Here is a 14,354-nt window from a genome sequence, read left to right on the forward strand (position 1 = left end):
CTATCAGGTGTTGTGTATGTTTTCTTCTGAAGCAATCCTTACGGAATTTTTCTTTCGCTTCTAGGATATTGTCAGTCCATTTTGCATTTTTGGCAATGATGAGTTTCTTTAAATTTTCTTAGTGTAATTACTGAAGAAGTCCAGAAGGATGGAAGTGGGGGTACAGGGAGTTATTCTTACCCTAATAGAAAGGTGGGAAGTGTATATGTGGTAAATGAATTTGAACTAGATGGGAAAGTTTTCTTTGAAAGTGCCTTTGTCGTAATCTTGTATAATCACATAACAGAAACTCTCTACCCTTTTTAGGAAAAGGTTTCATCAAATCAAACATCTAATTGCCTGGTTCCCTCCCTTTATTTTTTGCTTGGGGCCAGGAGCAAAAGGCTATTTTGCAACAACAAAATCTATAACCTCGCACCAATGAGAAAAGGTAGAGAAATTTAATTTTTCCTCCCATGTTTCTCCTTACCTACATGCACATAGCTTTTAGGGGAGAAAAAAGCCTGGGAACTATTTCAAACATTTTTGGAGCTTATTGAGCTTATTTTATTTCACAGAAACTTTATTCCCTGTGATTAAGGTGTCTAGTTTTTATCTGTGGATGAAAATTTCCCACAAGATTTCTGAGCCCTGCGAGATCAGGGATGGCAACTAACTCTCTCACTATTGTACATCCAACATCTCACTAGATGCCTCTGGCACAATAGTAAGGGTTTAGTAAATATTTTTTGAATCAAGATTTCTGTTATTCAGAGACTAGTTCTTCCATGTCAAGGCTATTGCTTTTTCTCCATTCACCTGCTTAACTCTTATCTTGCTTCCCTTAGAAGTATGGAAAAGAAATACATTTGTATGTGATATTGGTTTTCAGATCTTCTAAGCAGCCATGGTATGAATTAGATATATGGAGTAGCATCATTTTTACCCTTTTCCACAAAAAGATTGCCTTCAAGCTAAATGTTTTTTGTTCCTGCTTTTTCCTATTGCACTTAACTTGTTAATTTTTTAAATGTTATTTGAAAAGCTTCCAGACCTCCAATTTTTGTAGATTGGAACATGTTGCCAGTTAAGACAGTGCCTTCTACAGAGTTCATATTTTGCCCTGCAACCTAACTTTTATGCTAAACTCAGATTCCCTCTGCTTTGTCTCCCAGGTAGCAGCTTGTTCCTAGCCTAGCCAGATGAGTACTGAAAACAAAATTTTGATACTCTATTTCCATTTCCCTAAAGTCTCAAATATAGTCTTAAATTTAAAACAAAATACTATTGAATACTGTGAATATGAATATTCATAGCTGACCCTTTTTTCCTGTTTCTAGGACTATCCTGTTAAGTGTAATCTCATTGCTTAATGAGCCCAACACCTTCTCCCCAGCCAATGTGGATGCCTCGGTTATGTTCAGGAAATGGAGGGACAGTAAAGGAAAAGACAAAGAATATGCTGAAATCATTAGGTAAGGTGTTTTGTTTTGTCTTCTGTTTGATTTCAAGTCTTCATACAGAACCAAAGTATATCCTAGAACCAAGGGTTTAAATTGAACTTAAATATCCACTCCACTTCTGTCAGTTAGATTTATTGTTTGGGAAGAGGTTTCTGCCTGAGCCTAATGAGTTTGGCTTTTGAGACAGCAGATCTGATTTCCCAGGACACAGAACTTCCAGGTTCTAAACTAGTCACGTTTGCAAACTCTTCCTCCTGATCATTTTAGGGACACTGTTCTGGGTTTTGAACATGTCCTTTAAATGTATCAAACACCCAGTGTATTCCAGACATTCCAGGTATTTTTGTTTTCAAATTTTTTATTAATGAAACCTTATATGGCCTTTCTGACCATAGCAGCAAGTATCTTCTAGGAATCCCCATTATCAGCAACTCTAGTATATGGTCTAACAGAGCCCTAGAATAAGAATCAGGAGACTGAATAAGAATAAGGAGTAGATTCTTATTCTACTTCTAATAGAGTAGCTCTGCCACTGTCATGTGACCTTTTATCAGTTAACTTTTGGGGGTTTTTAATATTTCCATCTGTAAAAAAAAAAAAAGGTATTAGGCTCAACCATTCATCTCTCAAATTATATCCTACATAGGATATAAGATTTTCCTAACAGTACTTAGTGATTGGTAGAGCCCCAAGGACAGTTGCAGCACATTCTGTGACTTTTCAAAGTCCCTCTCTATAAATCTAGTTGGCATTATACCATGTGATATGAAAAAAAAATGCATGTCATCTGACAGCTGAATAAGTTTTCTGCCCACCGTAATCAGCTTCTTAGACCCTCTCCCTAATCCAGAGTCATTTAATGAAATTACAAGGATAGAATCTGGGCATCTGTATTTTGTTTTTACCAAGCCACTTAGGTGACTGGTATATACCAAAGATTGAAGATAACTAGTGTAAATAGTAAAGACCTGTAGAAGTTTAGAGTGAGAGTGGACTGAGGATTGGAAAATGGGAATGCTTCATAAAATAGTCAGGACTGGAGCCTGATGTTCAAGGAAAGGGAGGGTGTAAGGCATAGTCTTTCTCCTTAGAGAGCTCATACTTTTGTTTGTAAACAAAGAAATGAACATGTAATATGATAAGTGCAACTGTAGAAGCATAAACAAAATACAGTGGAAGGAACATATAATATGGTTCCTAGGAGAGATAATGCTTCATAACCAAGAATTTTTCAGGGAGAGAGAAACATGCTTGCTAAAACACAGGTGTATAATAACAGCATGACACATCAAGAGAATTGTAAATTCTGATTTGAGAAGTAATGGGAAATTAAGAAATGCATCAGGTCTTAAAAGACACTGAAGTCATAGGGTGGGTTTGGTCCTTAATCTTAGAGGTGTTGGAGTGTCACTTAAAGATTTTGTGTGAAAGGATAATCCTATTTGAGTTCCAAAAGAACACAACTGACCAGGATACCGGCTGAGGTTTGAGGAGGCTGAGATGAAGACTAAACTGACGTAGTAACAATCAAGAATGAGAAAACAGATTTGAAAACATTTAAGACTTTGGAGTAGTAAGAGTTATAATTTTAGGAACTGAATACTCCATGGAGGTGGACAATGACAAATGCAGACTTCCGGAGTTAGGATTCCTATGGAACGTCAGGACAGAGACATCCAGTTGCTCATATAAGGGTATAGAGCTCAGAAGAAAAGTTTAGGCTGGACCCTGATGATTTGAGAGCTGTCAGCATGAAGGGTTAGAACCATGGGAATGGACAAGATGGTTCAAGGAGAAAGCTGTGAGAAGAGAGATTCAAGCCTGAAAGCCTCAGCAGCATCAGGATGTAAGGCAACAGGATCCACCAAGAGAGGTCTAATTAAAAGGGAGAATAGTGGTTGTGTTTTTGTGGGGCTTTTTAAAGTACTTCATTTATTTGGCTGCGCCGGGTCTTAGTTGTGGCATGTGGGGTTTTTTTTTTAATTTTTTTAAGCTGCGGCATGCGGGATCTTTAGTTGCGGCATGCGAACTCTTAGTTGTGGCATGCGGGATCTAGTTCCCTGACCAGGGATCGAACCCGGGCCCCCTGCATTGGGATCACAGAGTCTTAGCCACTGGACCACCAGGGAAGTCCTGAGAATAGTGGTTTGATGTTTTTAAGTTCAGTTTTTCTAGTCCCTTGAGGGGTCGAATTTTCATACTTGTTGAAGGAAACATTAACCTTCATGCGTTCATACAGTCAGTATTTGTTGCACAGCTGTATGTGCCCAGGCGGTGTTCTAAGCACTGGGGAAATAGAATTAACTAAGATAGACAAGGTCTCTGCTCACATTCAGGGGCGCAAGGAGAACAACGGAAAAATGAACAAATGAGGAAGATGAGTAGGATAAGATGAAGGAATTACAAGATGGCTGCTTTAAGTTGGATTGTCCGAATAGGCCTCCTCTAAGGTGACATATAAGTTCATATCTGAGTGACAAGAAGCAGTCAACCGTATGTAGGGCAGAAGAGCAACTGGTCCTCACAGAAAAATCAACTAGGTATGTTTGCAGGTACTAAAAAACCCCCCGAGTGGCCTGAATGTTTTGGAATTGGAGAAAGTAATGGGTGGCAAGAATGAAGCGATAGGCAGGTGGATCATGCAAGACTTTGGAATCCAACATAAGATATTTGGATTTTTCTCTAAGTAGGAGGACTATTGAGTTGATGGGACTGCATTCCGAGTTTAGTGCGGGAAGACAGGGCGGAAAACCTGAGGTGATTTCTGGCCAACCAGCATGTGAGGTGCATGGCTTTAAATGCCCTTCAGAAGGGTCTTTTTTTTTTTTTTTTTGCGGTACGCGGGCCTCTCACTGTTGTGGCCTCTCCCGTTGCGGAGCACAGGCTCCGGACGCGCAGGCCCAGCGGCCATGGCTCGCGGGCCCAGCCGCTCCGCGGCATGTGGGATCTTCCCGGACCGGGGCACGAACCCGCGTCCCCTGCATCGGCAGGCGGACTCTCAACCACTGCGCCACCAGGGAAGCCCTCAGAAGGGTCATTTTTAAGTGTCCTTCAGAATGGTACTTGATGGGCTAGAACCTTTGGTGTAGTAGAGGGTATCTTATCAAAGATGCTTTCAGGTAGGTAGGTACTAAAGTTCAGAAACCAGTAAGGAATTTTGGATTGTTTAGGCCAATTATAAATCCATCTTCCAGAGACTTATATAAACTATCCTCCCTTCAGGAAACAGGTGTCAGCCACTAAAGCCGAAGCAGAAAAGGATGGAGTGAAGGTCCCCACGACCCTGGCGGAATACTGCATCAAAACTAAAGTGCCTTCCAATGACAACAGCTCAGATTTGCTTTATGACGACTTGTACGACGACGACATTGATGATGAAGATGAGGAGGAGGAAGATGCCGACTGTTATGACGATGATGATTCTGGGAATGAGGAGTCGTGACGTGCTCCTTCGAGGCCCCTGTACTGCCCTGCCGTCTCAGGCCAAAGGGAGGGGAGCAAGTGGGGACCTAGCAGTGGCCCCTCAGCAAAAACCTATCATGGGGGTGGGGAAAACAAACGGCTCCTGGTGACTCCCCTTATGGATCTCAGTTTGCTCCTTTTTATGGACCTCTTAACGGAGAGAAACTAATCCTCCACAGAATGTCTGAATTCTTGCATTCTTTACCCTTCCATCACTGTATTGATTCTTTTTTTTTTTCTTTAAACTCAAACTCCCACCTCACTTCGTCTCTGCAAAGTGTTCACAGCAAAACACGTTTGGTCTGTTTTTAGATTCTTGAAGAATTAGTCTTTCATCAAGACGTTTAATGTGTTTAAAGCTGGGAACCCATCGGGAGTTCACAAGTGCTGCATATGCTGGGTAGCAAAAGAAAAAAAAACCATAAAAGCCCCACAAAACATTTCTTAACAAAGCAAATTTGCCAAGTTTTAGCTGCTCATTTACCTTAGTGTGTGTGTGCATTCGTTCAGCCCCGTGGTGGTGAATTTTCTTTCCCTTCTTAAGGCTGGGGTACAGCAGGCGTCAGGGACTTTGTTCTGAACCTGTTGAAACGTGTTCCTAAGGGCACAGGGCCCTTCAGCCTAACACAGAGGCCTCAGCTACTCTGAGAGATCAGATTTTGTTTTTCGAAATCGATTGGGATCTAAAGCCTGAAATAAATATTCATACTTTACATAGAACTGATTGCTATTTATTTTGAAGGCAGAGTTATTTTTTTCCCCCAGGGAGTGGGGAGAGAGTGGGGATTAGTGTGTGTGTGTGTGTGTGTGTGTGGAGTCTTAGTGACGGGAACGAAGAGTTAAAATCACTATGCTGGTTTTGGTTGATGCTGCTGGGGGAAAAAGTCAAACTACTGGGGACCACTGTTGTTGGGAGAGAAAACATCTGTTTTATATATTTAACATGGCCTTTCCCTGAAAGATACACTCTCACCATGAGGATTTTTTTTAAGTAGCGAGTTTTAATTACTTAGTATTAATACTAGGTGCATGTGTTAAGATTTTGGTTTTCATTGAGCTGCTTATACTGATAGTGGTAACTGTGGATATATGTGAGACATGCGTGACCGGTTCCCGCTTTTCTCACTGGATGTGACCTGGACTTTTCTCTCCTTTCAATGTGCTCGGGCTATGGAGTGCAAGCGGAAGTTGTGCATGGAGCTTTCCCCTGAGCTTCTTTGACTCTTCTGGCAGAGCCAAGGGAGTTGGCTGCAAGCAGTGTCTGGGCAACGCTAGATCTTCCTGCCACGCAATTGCTGCAGCCTTGATTTCCCCGGTGTCGATCGTGTGTTACTTCAATCAATACCGAGTTCCATCAGCCTTCACCAACCAGGGACTTCTTCAGTACTTGGCGATGATTTTTGTTTCTTATGGGGGCGGGTCAGTTCACAGGAGGGCAGTGTTCTTTCAGTGGGGAAAATACCGCTATGAACCTACTTCAGATCCCTGCGCGCTAGCGTTCAACTCCTTTTCTTCAGATCGTATAGCTCAGAAAGAACGAAAGGGTTGATGAGGGACAGAGGTAGGATGGACCCTAGGACACAGTCTGTGATACTTAGGTCCTTAGTTCCTCCTTCCTTTCTGATCTCAGGGTTTTCATTCGCTCTTCAAACTCTCCAAACATTTGCCAACTAATTCCCAGCAGCCTTCTCTGGAATCTAGTCTTAAAAAAGTGGGAATGTTGAACGTGCTAAGGTTCACATGGGACACTGTTGAGCCTGGTCCCAGAATCTGTCCAAACTCCATGGCCTACTTGCACCCCTGAGTCAAGCGACTCCAGTCAGATTCAGAGAACAGAGCAGCTCTCCTGTGACAAAATACCGAGTGCAAACTCTCATAGAAGGACGTTGAAACTAGTTTTTTGCCCCACACATACTCATAATGCTCTGATCACCCCCTATCAATCACTCCACACTCCCAAAACACACACGCGTGCGCCGCGTGCTTGGTCTTACGCTCTCTCGGAGCCCTAAAACTAAGCCTTTTCTCTTCCTGCCAAAGCGTCTCTCCCCCAGGGCAGGCCAGACTCCTTGGCACTGTGGGAGGTGCTGTGCTACTCAGCCCTGTCGCACAGGCCCTGCTGGCCTCTGTTTTACGTTGACTCAGAGAGCCAGGTGGAGGTTGTACCTCTCAGCCTTTGGGGTGTTACTCTTCAGAGCTGGGTTTGCCTCTGATGAGAGTAGTCGTCAGTTCCAGAAAAGACTGGGGTGTGCTGATTTGCTAGGAGGTGGGACATTCTGATAGCTCAGACTGACTTGTAAAACCCAGGTGCTGGTTCCAGAGCTCTGTCCTGCGAACACATACTATGGCAAAAGAAAACTGAAGCGCGTAACTTCTTTCGGGAGTGGAGATCTCAGGCTTAGGCCACAACCTTGTGAGTACAGTTGTGCTGATTATTTGGTGTAACATGAATTCAGGATCCATCCTGCATTTTTAGGTTCCTTTCGATTCTAGTGGAGGCCTCTGGATGCTCTTCAGGTCTGTGTATTTTGAGGCTGGGTGGAGAACGTACATTATGATTCTGTTGTTGCTTCTCGCAGTCTTCCCCTTTCATTTCACATCATTCCAGAGTTCTTTTTTCTATTAGCCAAGCTTTTTTGTAGTCCCTTCTTTCCTCTTCCCTGGTAATTATTTGCTTCTTTATTTGCTGGTTTCCTTATGTTTGGAAAATACATAGTAAGCGATTGAAGGGGAAAATGTGTAGTTCTCCACTGAAAATTAACTCTCTACCCTCCCACCCTGATTTTTAAAAAGGTTTACATTTACAAAGATTCAGATGCAATTTTCAACTATTCTGAAACCAGCAGGACACACCTGACTTTAATAGTTTTCTTAGCTGAAATTGTAGATGTTTTTCTTTAGTTTAACTTATGAGAAAAGATTATCTGATGCATTTTGTGTTCAATTTCCCCTTTAGTGGTTTATTTTTTGTCTTTTTCTGCCCATCTGTCTACTAATAAAATGTGAAATAAAATATACCTGTATTGCTACTTCCCCATGGGATGACCCTCTTCTTTTTTTGTGTATTAAAATTAAAAGGTGGTCTTAATACTTGCTCTGTTCCCTTGCAGATTATGCACAGGAGTCAGCTGAAAAACTAAAACAAAAACCAAATCTTGCTCACCTGCCTTTTGACAGTCTGCTCAACTCACCTCCTTGCAGAATAAATATCCCCAGATCCTTACCAGCTTTTAAGAAAGGTTATTAAAGACAAAGCCATTTGTTAACCTTAATTCTGAAATAGGGCGCAAGCTGCCAGTACAAGTAGGTCGGTGAAGTGATGGAGGAGTGCCCCACTGCCCTCCTTACGCAAGTTTTTTGTTTTCATTGTCACTTGTCAACTTCCCGCTGCTAAAAGAAGGGATCAGAAAGCAATAGATCACATAATTTAGTAAGTTTCAGTTGTGGACACTTTTTTTTTTTAAGCCAGCAGTGCTTGACCTATCTGATGAATGACCATTGATTTTGGAGGTCAAAAACAGACAAGGTAAAGACTGTACCCCCTGGGCTGGTTCTGGCATGCTGACTTGAAACGGGATGCTATAATGCCTCGGGCAACACCTCAAGGCCTTGAGCCAGCTGCCAGGCTGGAATACAGCTGCGCCTCAGACAAGCATGGAGATCTGCCTCCTGGCGGAGACATGGATAGTTTTACGGCCCCAGTTCCTTCTGGACTGGTGGCCTGGAATCGGGAGGGAGGAGCTTAAGAGAAGTCAGAATCCTGGCCCCAGGTGAATGGTTCCTTGGGACTTTCTGGAGCAGATACTTAGCCCAGGACCCACTTACCTACTTCACACCACCCTGGCTCACTAGTCATCTGTCCCGCCACAGTCCTCGACGGTCAATCAAGATTGCATTTGGTTGATGAAGAGCAAAGGGCAGAGAGGTTTAGCTGTGCAAACTTAGGCCTGGAACTGTATTCTCAGAGTTCTTACCTTTGTTCCTTTGGAAAAGAAATTACCCTACCATAATATCCTGTTGACAAGACCCTTTTAGAGACCGCCTTGTCCCCTAAGTCTGTTACAGAGTTGCAAGAAAAACAAAGGTAACCGTTGATAAGCACTGCCTGTCAGGAGGGTTAGCTACCTTGTCAGCTGCGTCCTTTACCTTTTCCCTCCCTGAATGCTGATTGTTTTGGGACAAGAGAAGGGCCCAGCAAAGCAAGGAATACCCACTGAAGCCCTAACACCCCGTTATCAGAAGCCTGTGACCACGGGAGCTCTACTTCAGCCCTGTGAAGTCCAGGGTCCCTGGAACCATAATGAAGATGGTCTCTGCCCTGAGCTCTCCCTGAGTCACACCACACAGAGAAAGTATGCTCTCAGAACTTTATTAGGTGGAGTTTGGGCAAAAGAGAAAACCTCTGAAACAGTCGCCCACCCGGTTCAGGACGACTGGAATAGAGGAGCCTTTGCTTGGAGACATGTTGTCACTGAGATGAAGGCATAGCTTTGATTTTTTTTTTTTTTAAAGGGGAGCTGACTGGCTGAGTATCTCTGAGCACAAATTCAGATTATTTTAAAAATGGTCAGCCAGAGGAAGGCAAGTCTCTGGGGACAAGACCAGATCAGAAGCCGAAGCCCCAGCTCTCTGTGGAGACAAACAGGTGCCACCTCTAAGGGGGGGGGGGGGGGGGGCGGGGCAGGGCTATCTCTCTGCCATTCCCAGATCAAGGTTTGGAGGGAGGGGAACATGACAGATGACAAAAGGACCAGTTTCTCAAAAAGCAAGGGATAAAGTAATTACACAGGGACGAAAACTCAAAGAATGGTTTACAAGGGAGGGAGAAGGGAGGGAGATGAGCCGTGATTCTTCATTGGTACCTGACCCCAGTCCCCAAACTGCCTCCAGCCAGCCCTTCCAGACGCTGCCCACCGGGGGGCTCTGTAGAAGGCCTGAAGGCAGAAGGGGGGAAGGGGGCTGCTGCTGCTACAGCAGGAAGGGGCTTGAGGGGGGAGAGGAGCAGCTGCTCCCCCCTCCCCCAAGCCTTCTACCACATTTACAAATACATACATAAATACATTACATACAACAGGGAGTCTGGGAGGCAGGCTCCCCACAGAGGCTCGGCTGACACGTCTCAGAAACTCTGGGGAGGGTGCCGGGCTCTGTGCGCTCTCCTGCCCGGGGTAGGCCCCGCCCTGGCCCCCCAGCTCTTCAGGGTTCAGTTTGTCCAGTATGGAGAGTTGCTGTAGGCAGGTTTGGAGGCTTGTGACTTGGGCTGCAGGGAGCTGGGCTGGCTGCGCTGACCCGCGCCGCTCTGAGGAGGAGGAGAGAAGGCTGTCAAGGCTGCAGCGGAGCCCCCAGCCCAGGGCAGGATGGCCGCCTGCTCCACCGGGCTCACCTGAGCGTCCTGCGGGAGGTGGTGGTGCAGCAGCTGTGAGTGAGGCTGCTGGTGGGCGGGCAGGACGTGCACGAGCGGTGAGGGCGCGTAACCGGGGCCCAGGGGCCCAGGGGAGCCCAAGGCCGAGGGCAGGCTGAACGGTGGTGGGGTCCCTGCGTGAAATCCCTGCCTGTCGAAAGTCTGCAGGGCAGAGAGACGACAGTGAGGCTCGCTTGGCAGCACTCTGCCAGCCCTCCCGCCAGTGCCGGCCCTCCCTCACCTGAGTCTTGCTGTAGACGGACCCAGTCACGTCAGGGAGGCCGGGGCCGCTCGAAGACGCCGACACTCCTAGAAGGAAAAGCGGCTGTTCCCACATCAGCTGGCCCCAGCGCCAGCCTCCCCCCGCTCCAGGGGCCCTCTGGGGCAGCCTCGCCTGAGAAGGAGTCAGGGGAGGAGACGACTGCTCTGGGCCGCAATCCTGGAAAGGCCTACCTTTGCCAGGCCCAGAACCTGCAGACTTGCTCTGTGCCTGCGATGATCCACCATAGCCACCCTTGGTGTAGTCTCCCGCCGCCGCCCCCTGGCTCACGTCATCGTAACCTAGCACGGCAGGGGACAAGAGGCACGTGTGAGCTAGGTGAGCCTGTCCTTCCCGTGCCTCTCCGTGGCGGAAGCACCCCTCACCTGCGCTGTAGCTGTGCTGGCCATAGCCACTGGCCTGCTGGAAAGGGGTGGTGGGGCTGCTGAGGCTCACACCGTGCTGCTTGGCTGAGGCCGGGGGGACCTGGTGGCAGGCAAGCAGGAGAGGCATTAGTAGGGGGACAGAGCTGGGGAAGCAGGTCACCCCGGCTTAGCCTCAGGCAGTTCGTGGCACAACCACTAGGGAGGTGTCTTCAGTAGCGCAACACGCTAGATCTCAAAACAGATGGGAAAGGAACCTCGCCCCCAAGCCGGACTCATTCCTCAAGGCCAGGTGACACTCTGAGTGGGGACCTGTCCCTCCCTCCCTGCTTCCGTTCCCTGGAGCTGGAGTAACACCCCCCTGAATACTCACAAACACGGTGGGCCCATACTGGAAGGCACTGGGTACGCCTGTATAGTAGGGGAGGCCAGTGTAGCTGTAGCCAGGTGGCAGGGCAGGGTTCAGAAAGGGCTGCTGGGCTGTGTGGTGGGCCTGGGACTGGCTCTGCTGGGGCTGAGCCAGGGTGGTGGCAGGTGCAGGGGACGCAGAGTCTCCTCGGCCAAACTTTGTGACATCACCTGGGAGAAACGGGGCACTGAATCCAGTCACTGCCCCCTATCCAGCCAGGAAAAAGCCAGACTGGTCCCCGTGAACAGGAACAGGCCTGGCTGCCAGCACAACAACAGGAAGCCGGTAGGTCTCTGCAGCCCTTCTGCGTCTGTTTCCAGACTCCCGGGATGAGCCACAGGCCAGTCCGATGAGCACTCCGCCCCCATGCCTAACCCCCTGAACAAGACTAACCTGAATAGGGATTATTAGCAACGCTCCCATCTCGACTGGCGAGGGCTGCGGGTGTAGCGAAAGGAATCCCATAGTAATCCTAGGAGAGACCAGAGAGGTTCAGTCAGCACAAGAGCCTCACCCCACTCCCAGGACAGCAGAACCTGCAGGCAGTACGGATGCTCCAGGCAATGCCACATTCCCCAGGCCGACCAGACCGCAGGGACGTCACAGGCACACCACCAGAGGGCAGCACTCACAGAGAATTCAAAACAAATGGTGCCGGTCAGAGCTGTGCAGTGTGGCAGGCACACAGCATGTAGACGCACTGACCGATCCCTCAGCCTTCCCCGGGCAGAGCCAGCGGAGGCCCAGTCACACACATCCATTCTACATCACAGATGGATGCTGGTGAATGTCATGGGCCAAACCAACTCTCCTGGCTTCTCCAGTGAGAGGGATTCTGAAGGGCAGCTAGGAAAGTTAACAGGACAAGGAGAAACCTGAGGAGGAGGAGGGGCCAAAAGGGTTTAACAGGGGTCAGGTCCTGAGCTAGGAGAGACCGCCCACTCTGCCCTGGCAACGCTGACATTGCACAGGAGTCAGGACAAGCGTGGATGCTGAGGCAAAACACAGTGGAGCTCTATGAAGAAGGGGAGGCCTGCCCTGACCCTCACCCACCGCCCAGGGCTCTGCCAGCCCTGGACATACTACACCCCGGTCCTCTGAGCCGAGGGAAAGCCCTCCTGCTTTCCTCGTGGGCAGCAGTGTCTAGGAAAGGCACCTACAGCCTCCTTTGGCCCCATCTCCCAGACACCTCCAGGAAACCCACGGCACCCTCAGACCAGAACCACAACAGAAGGCAGGGCTAGAAAAGCACAGTTAGTAGAACACAAGCGGGGACAGGCCTGGAGGAAGCCCAGGAGGGGGAGTTCTTTGACACAAGAAAATCCAAAGGTGGAAATGAGGCACAAAAGTATCAGAATCTAAGAAATAACCAAAGGGGAAAATGAAAGAAATGCATCTCAAAAGGCAGGCTCAGAGGTGATTGCTTCTAAGGCACAAAAAGATTGAAGCAATATGCAGCAGCCCAGGATGATTCCCAGGGCTAGAATCCCACTGAGTCATTCCTAGGGGCCCAACCAGGCACCACCTTCAGACTCATTCAGGACCACCTCCTGCATTCCATCTCTGATGCCCTGGGGCTCCTGGCTGCAAGGTTTCCTGAGTGTCAGGGGGACTAGGGCCGCTTCTGGTTTCCCTGCAAAGCCCTAGGGCTTAAGGCATCCCCAGAAACCCTAAGTTCTGTTTTCCACTCTAGAAATCTGTCATCATGTCCTCAATATCCTTTCTGGGCCCTCCAGGGACATGGGCAGCAGCTGGAAAGTCCCGCAGGCCCCTTGAGCAGTAGTGTGATTGGCTGCTGGTTTGCACACTGGGGAAGAGCTGCCCAGCTACCAACCTATGGAAACATTCCAAGCAGATGAAAGGGTCTTCTGAGAGACACGAGCATCAGCCACTGGGGCCTGGGAGGTAGAGGTGGTGCCTGCAGCTCCCTGAGCTCTCTGTGGCCAGCCCAAGAGGGGCTAACACCAGTGGAGAGGAGTCTGAGGAAGGACACCTCACCTTCACTTGGGGAAAAGGAAAGACCATACCCAGGAGAGTTGACATCGGGGTCCAAATAGCTATTTACTCCCAGACAATGTGACAGATGCCCTGGTCTGCTGCAAATGATCAGGAGTCTGGGAAACGCCAGACCAAGAAGGGGGTACAGGAGCCTGCAGGCTGTCCGGGCAGGGAGCGTGCCTCGTCCTGTACCTCTTCTGCACTGCAGTCCTGCTCACGTGGCCATCCCAGAGAAGGCCCAGTGCTTCATCCTGGTAGCAAGGGCTAGAATAAAGAGGCAACGCTGCCCTCAGAGTGAGACTGCAGCAACCAGAGAGATCCTGGGGCCAGCGTTCTTATACACGGGATGGCAGGCTAAACCCAGAAGGGCCCTTGAAGACTGCTGGCTCCAGCCACTCACTCAGAATAACAAAGCTGCCATCACGAGCATCACCAATGGCCACTTCAGAAGCCAAAAACACTAGATGGTACTTCGGAGAGCACTTTTTTAATAAAAAGTCTAGGGGCACGTAAGCAGCGCCACGTCCTGTTTGTTTGTTTGTTTTGGTGGGGGGAGGGGTGGAACTTGAGGGAAGAGAAGGACCCACGTTTGGTAGGGACACTGCCTACTGGGGCCCCAGGTCCCAATGATCTTCAAGATCCCCAGGCACGAGCGCAGGACGCTCGAGTGCCCAGGCTGTAGGTGCAGCAGGCACAACCACCAGATGGAAGCAGCTTTCTCAGCTGTGGTGCTGAGGGAAGTCCTCAGGCCGAGTGTCCTGAAGGCCAGAGAGGGTAGCAGTCACGGCCGCGCGGGTGAGATGCGCGAGACTCAAGAGTCTGAATCCCCCCGGCCACCAGCCCAAATCCCACTCACCATCGGCAGCCGTGACTGCAGCATCTGGAGCTCGTCATAGCCATAAACCTGTGTGAGGACCAACAAGGCTGTTAGACGCCCTGCCTTGACGGAGTCTAGCTGGAGAAACGCCCGGGATCCGAGCGGCAGAGGTGGGCTCAGGGA

At 48.4% G+C, this 14,354-nt stretch overlaps 2 protein-coding genes across 8 annotated transcripts in view; one reads left to right on the forward strand and one right to left on the reverse strand.

The window, feature by feature from the left end:
* Positions 1-7,932, forward strand: part of UBE2R2 (ubiquitin conjugating enzyme E2 R2) — a 95,343-nt gene extending 87,411 nt beyond the window's left edge. Inside the window, exons 4-5 of the mRNA XM_082657476.1 lie at positions 1,320-1,454; positions 4,665-7,932. Coding sequence (XP_082513602.1) covers positions 1,320-1,454; positions 4,665-4,884 — 355 coding nt within the window. The 3' untranslated portion in view covers positions 4,885-7,932. The remainder of the gene's footprint in view (positions 1-1,319; positions 1,455-4,664) is intronic.
* A 1,333-nt stretch (positions 7,933-9,265) lies between these two features.
* UBAP2 (ubiquitin associated protein 2) overlaps positions 9,266-14,354 on the reverse strand; it is a 125,868-nt gene continuing 120,779 nt past the window's right edge. For all 7 annotated transcript variants that reach the window (XM_082656203.1, XM_082656202.1, XM_082656201.1 and 4 more), the window contains 8 exons: positions 14,211-14,258; positions 11,750-11,828; positions 11,321-11,526; positions 10,951-11,050; positions 10,759-10,866; positions 10,547-10,614; positions 10,288-10,467; positions 9,266-10,203 (listed from right to left, as the gene is read on the reverse strand). In XM_082656203.1, coding sequence (XP_082512329.1) covers positions 10,108-10,203; positions 10,288-10,467; positions 10,547-10,614; positions 10,759-10,866; positions 10,951-11,050; positions 11,321-11,526; positions 11,750-11,828; positions 14,211-14,258 — 885 coding nt within the window. In that variant the 3' untranslated portion in view covers positions 9,266-10,107. The remainder of the gene's footprint in view (positions 10,204-10,287; positions 10,468-10,546; positions 10,615-10,758; positions 10,867-10,950; positions 11,051-11,320; positions 11,527-11,749; positions 11,829-14,210; positions 14,259-14,354) is intronic.

This window comes from Grampus griseus (genome assembly GCF_964374135.1).
Source record: "Grampus griseus genome assembly, chromosome: 6".
NCBI lineage: Eukaryota > Metazoa > Chordata > Mammalia > Artiodactyla > Delphinidae > Grampus > Grampus griseus.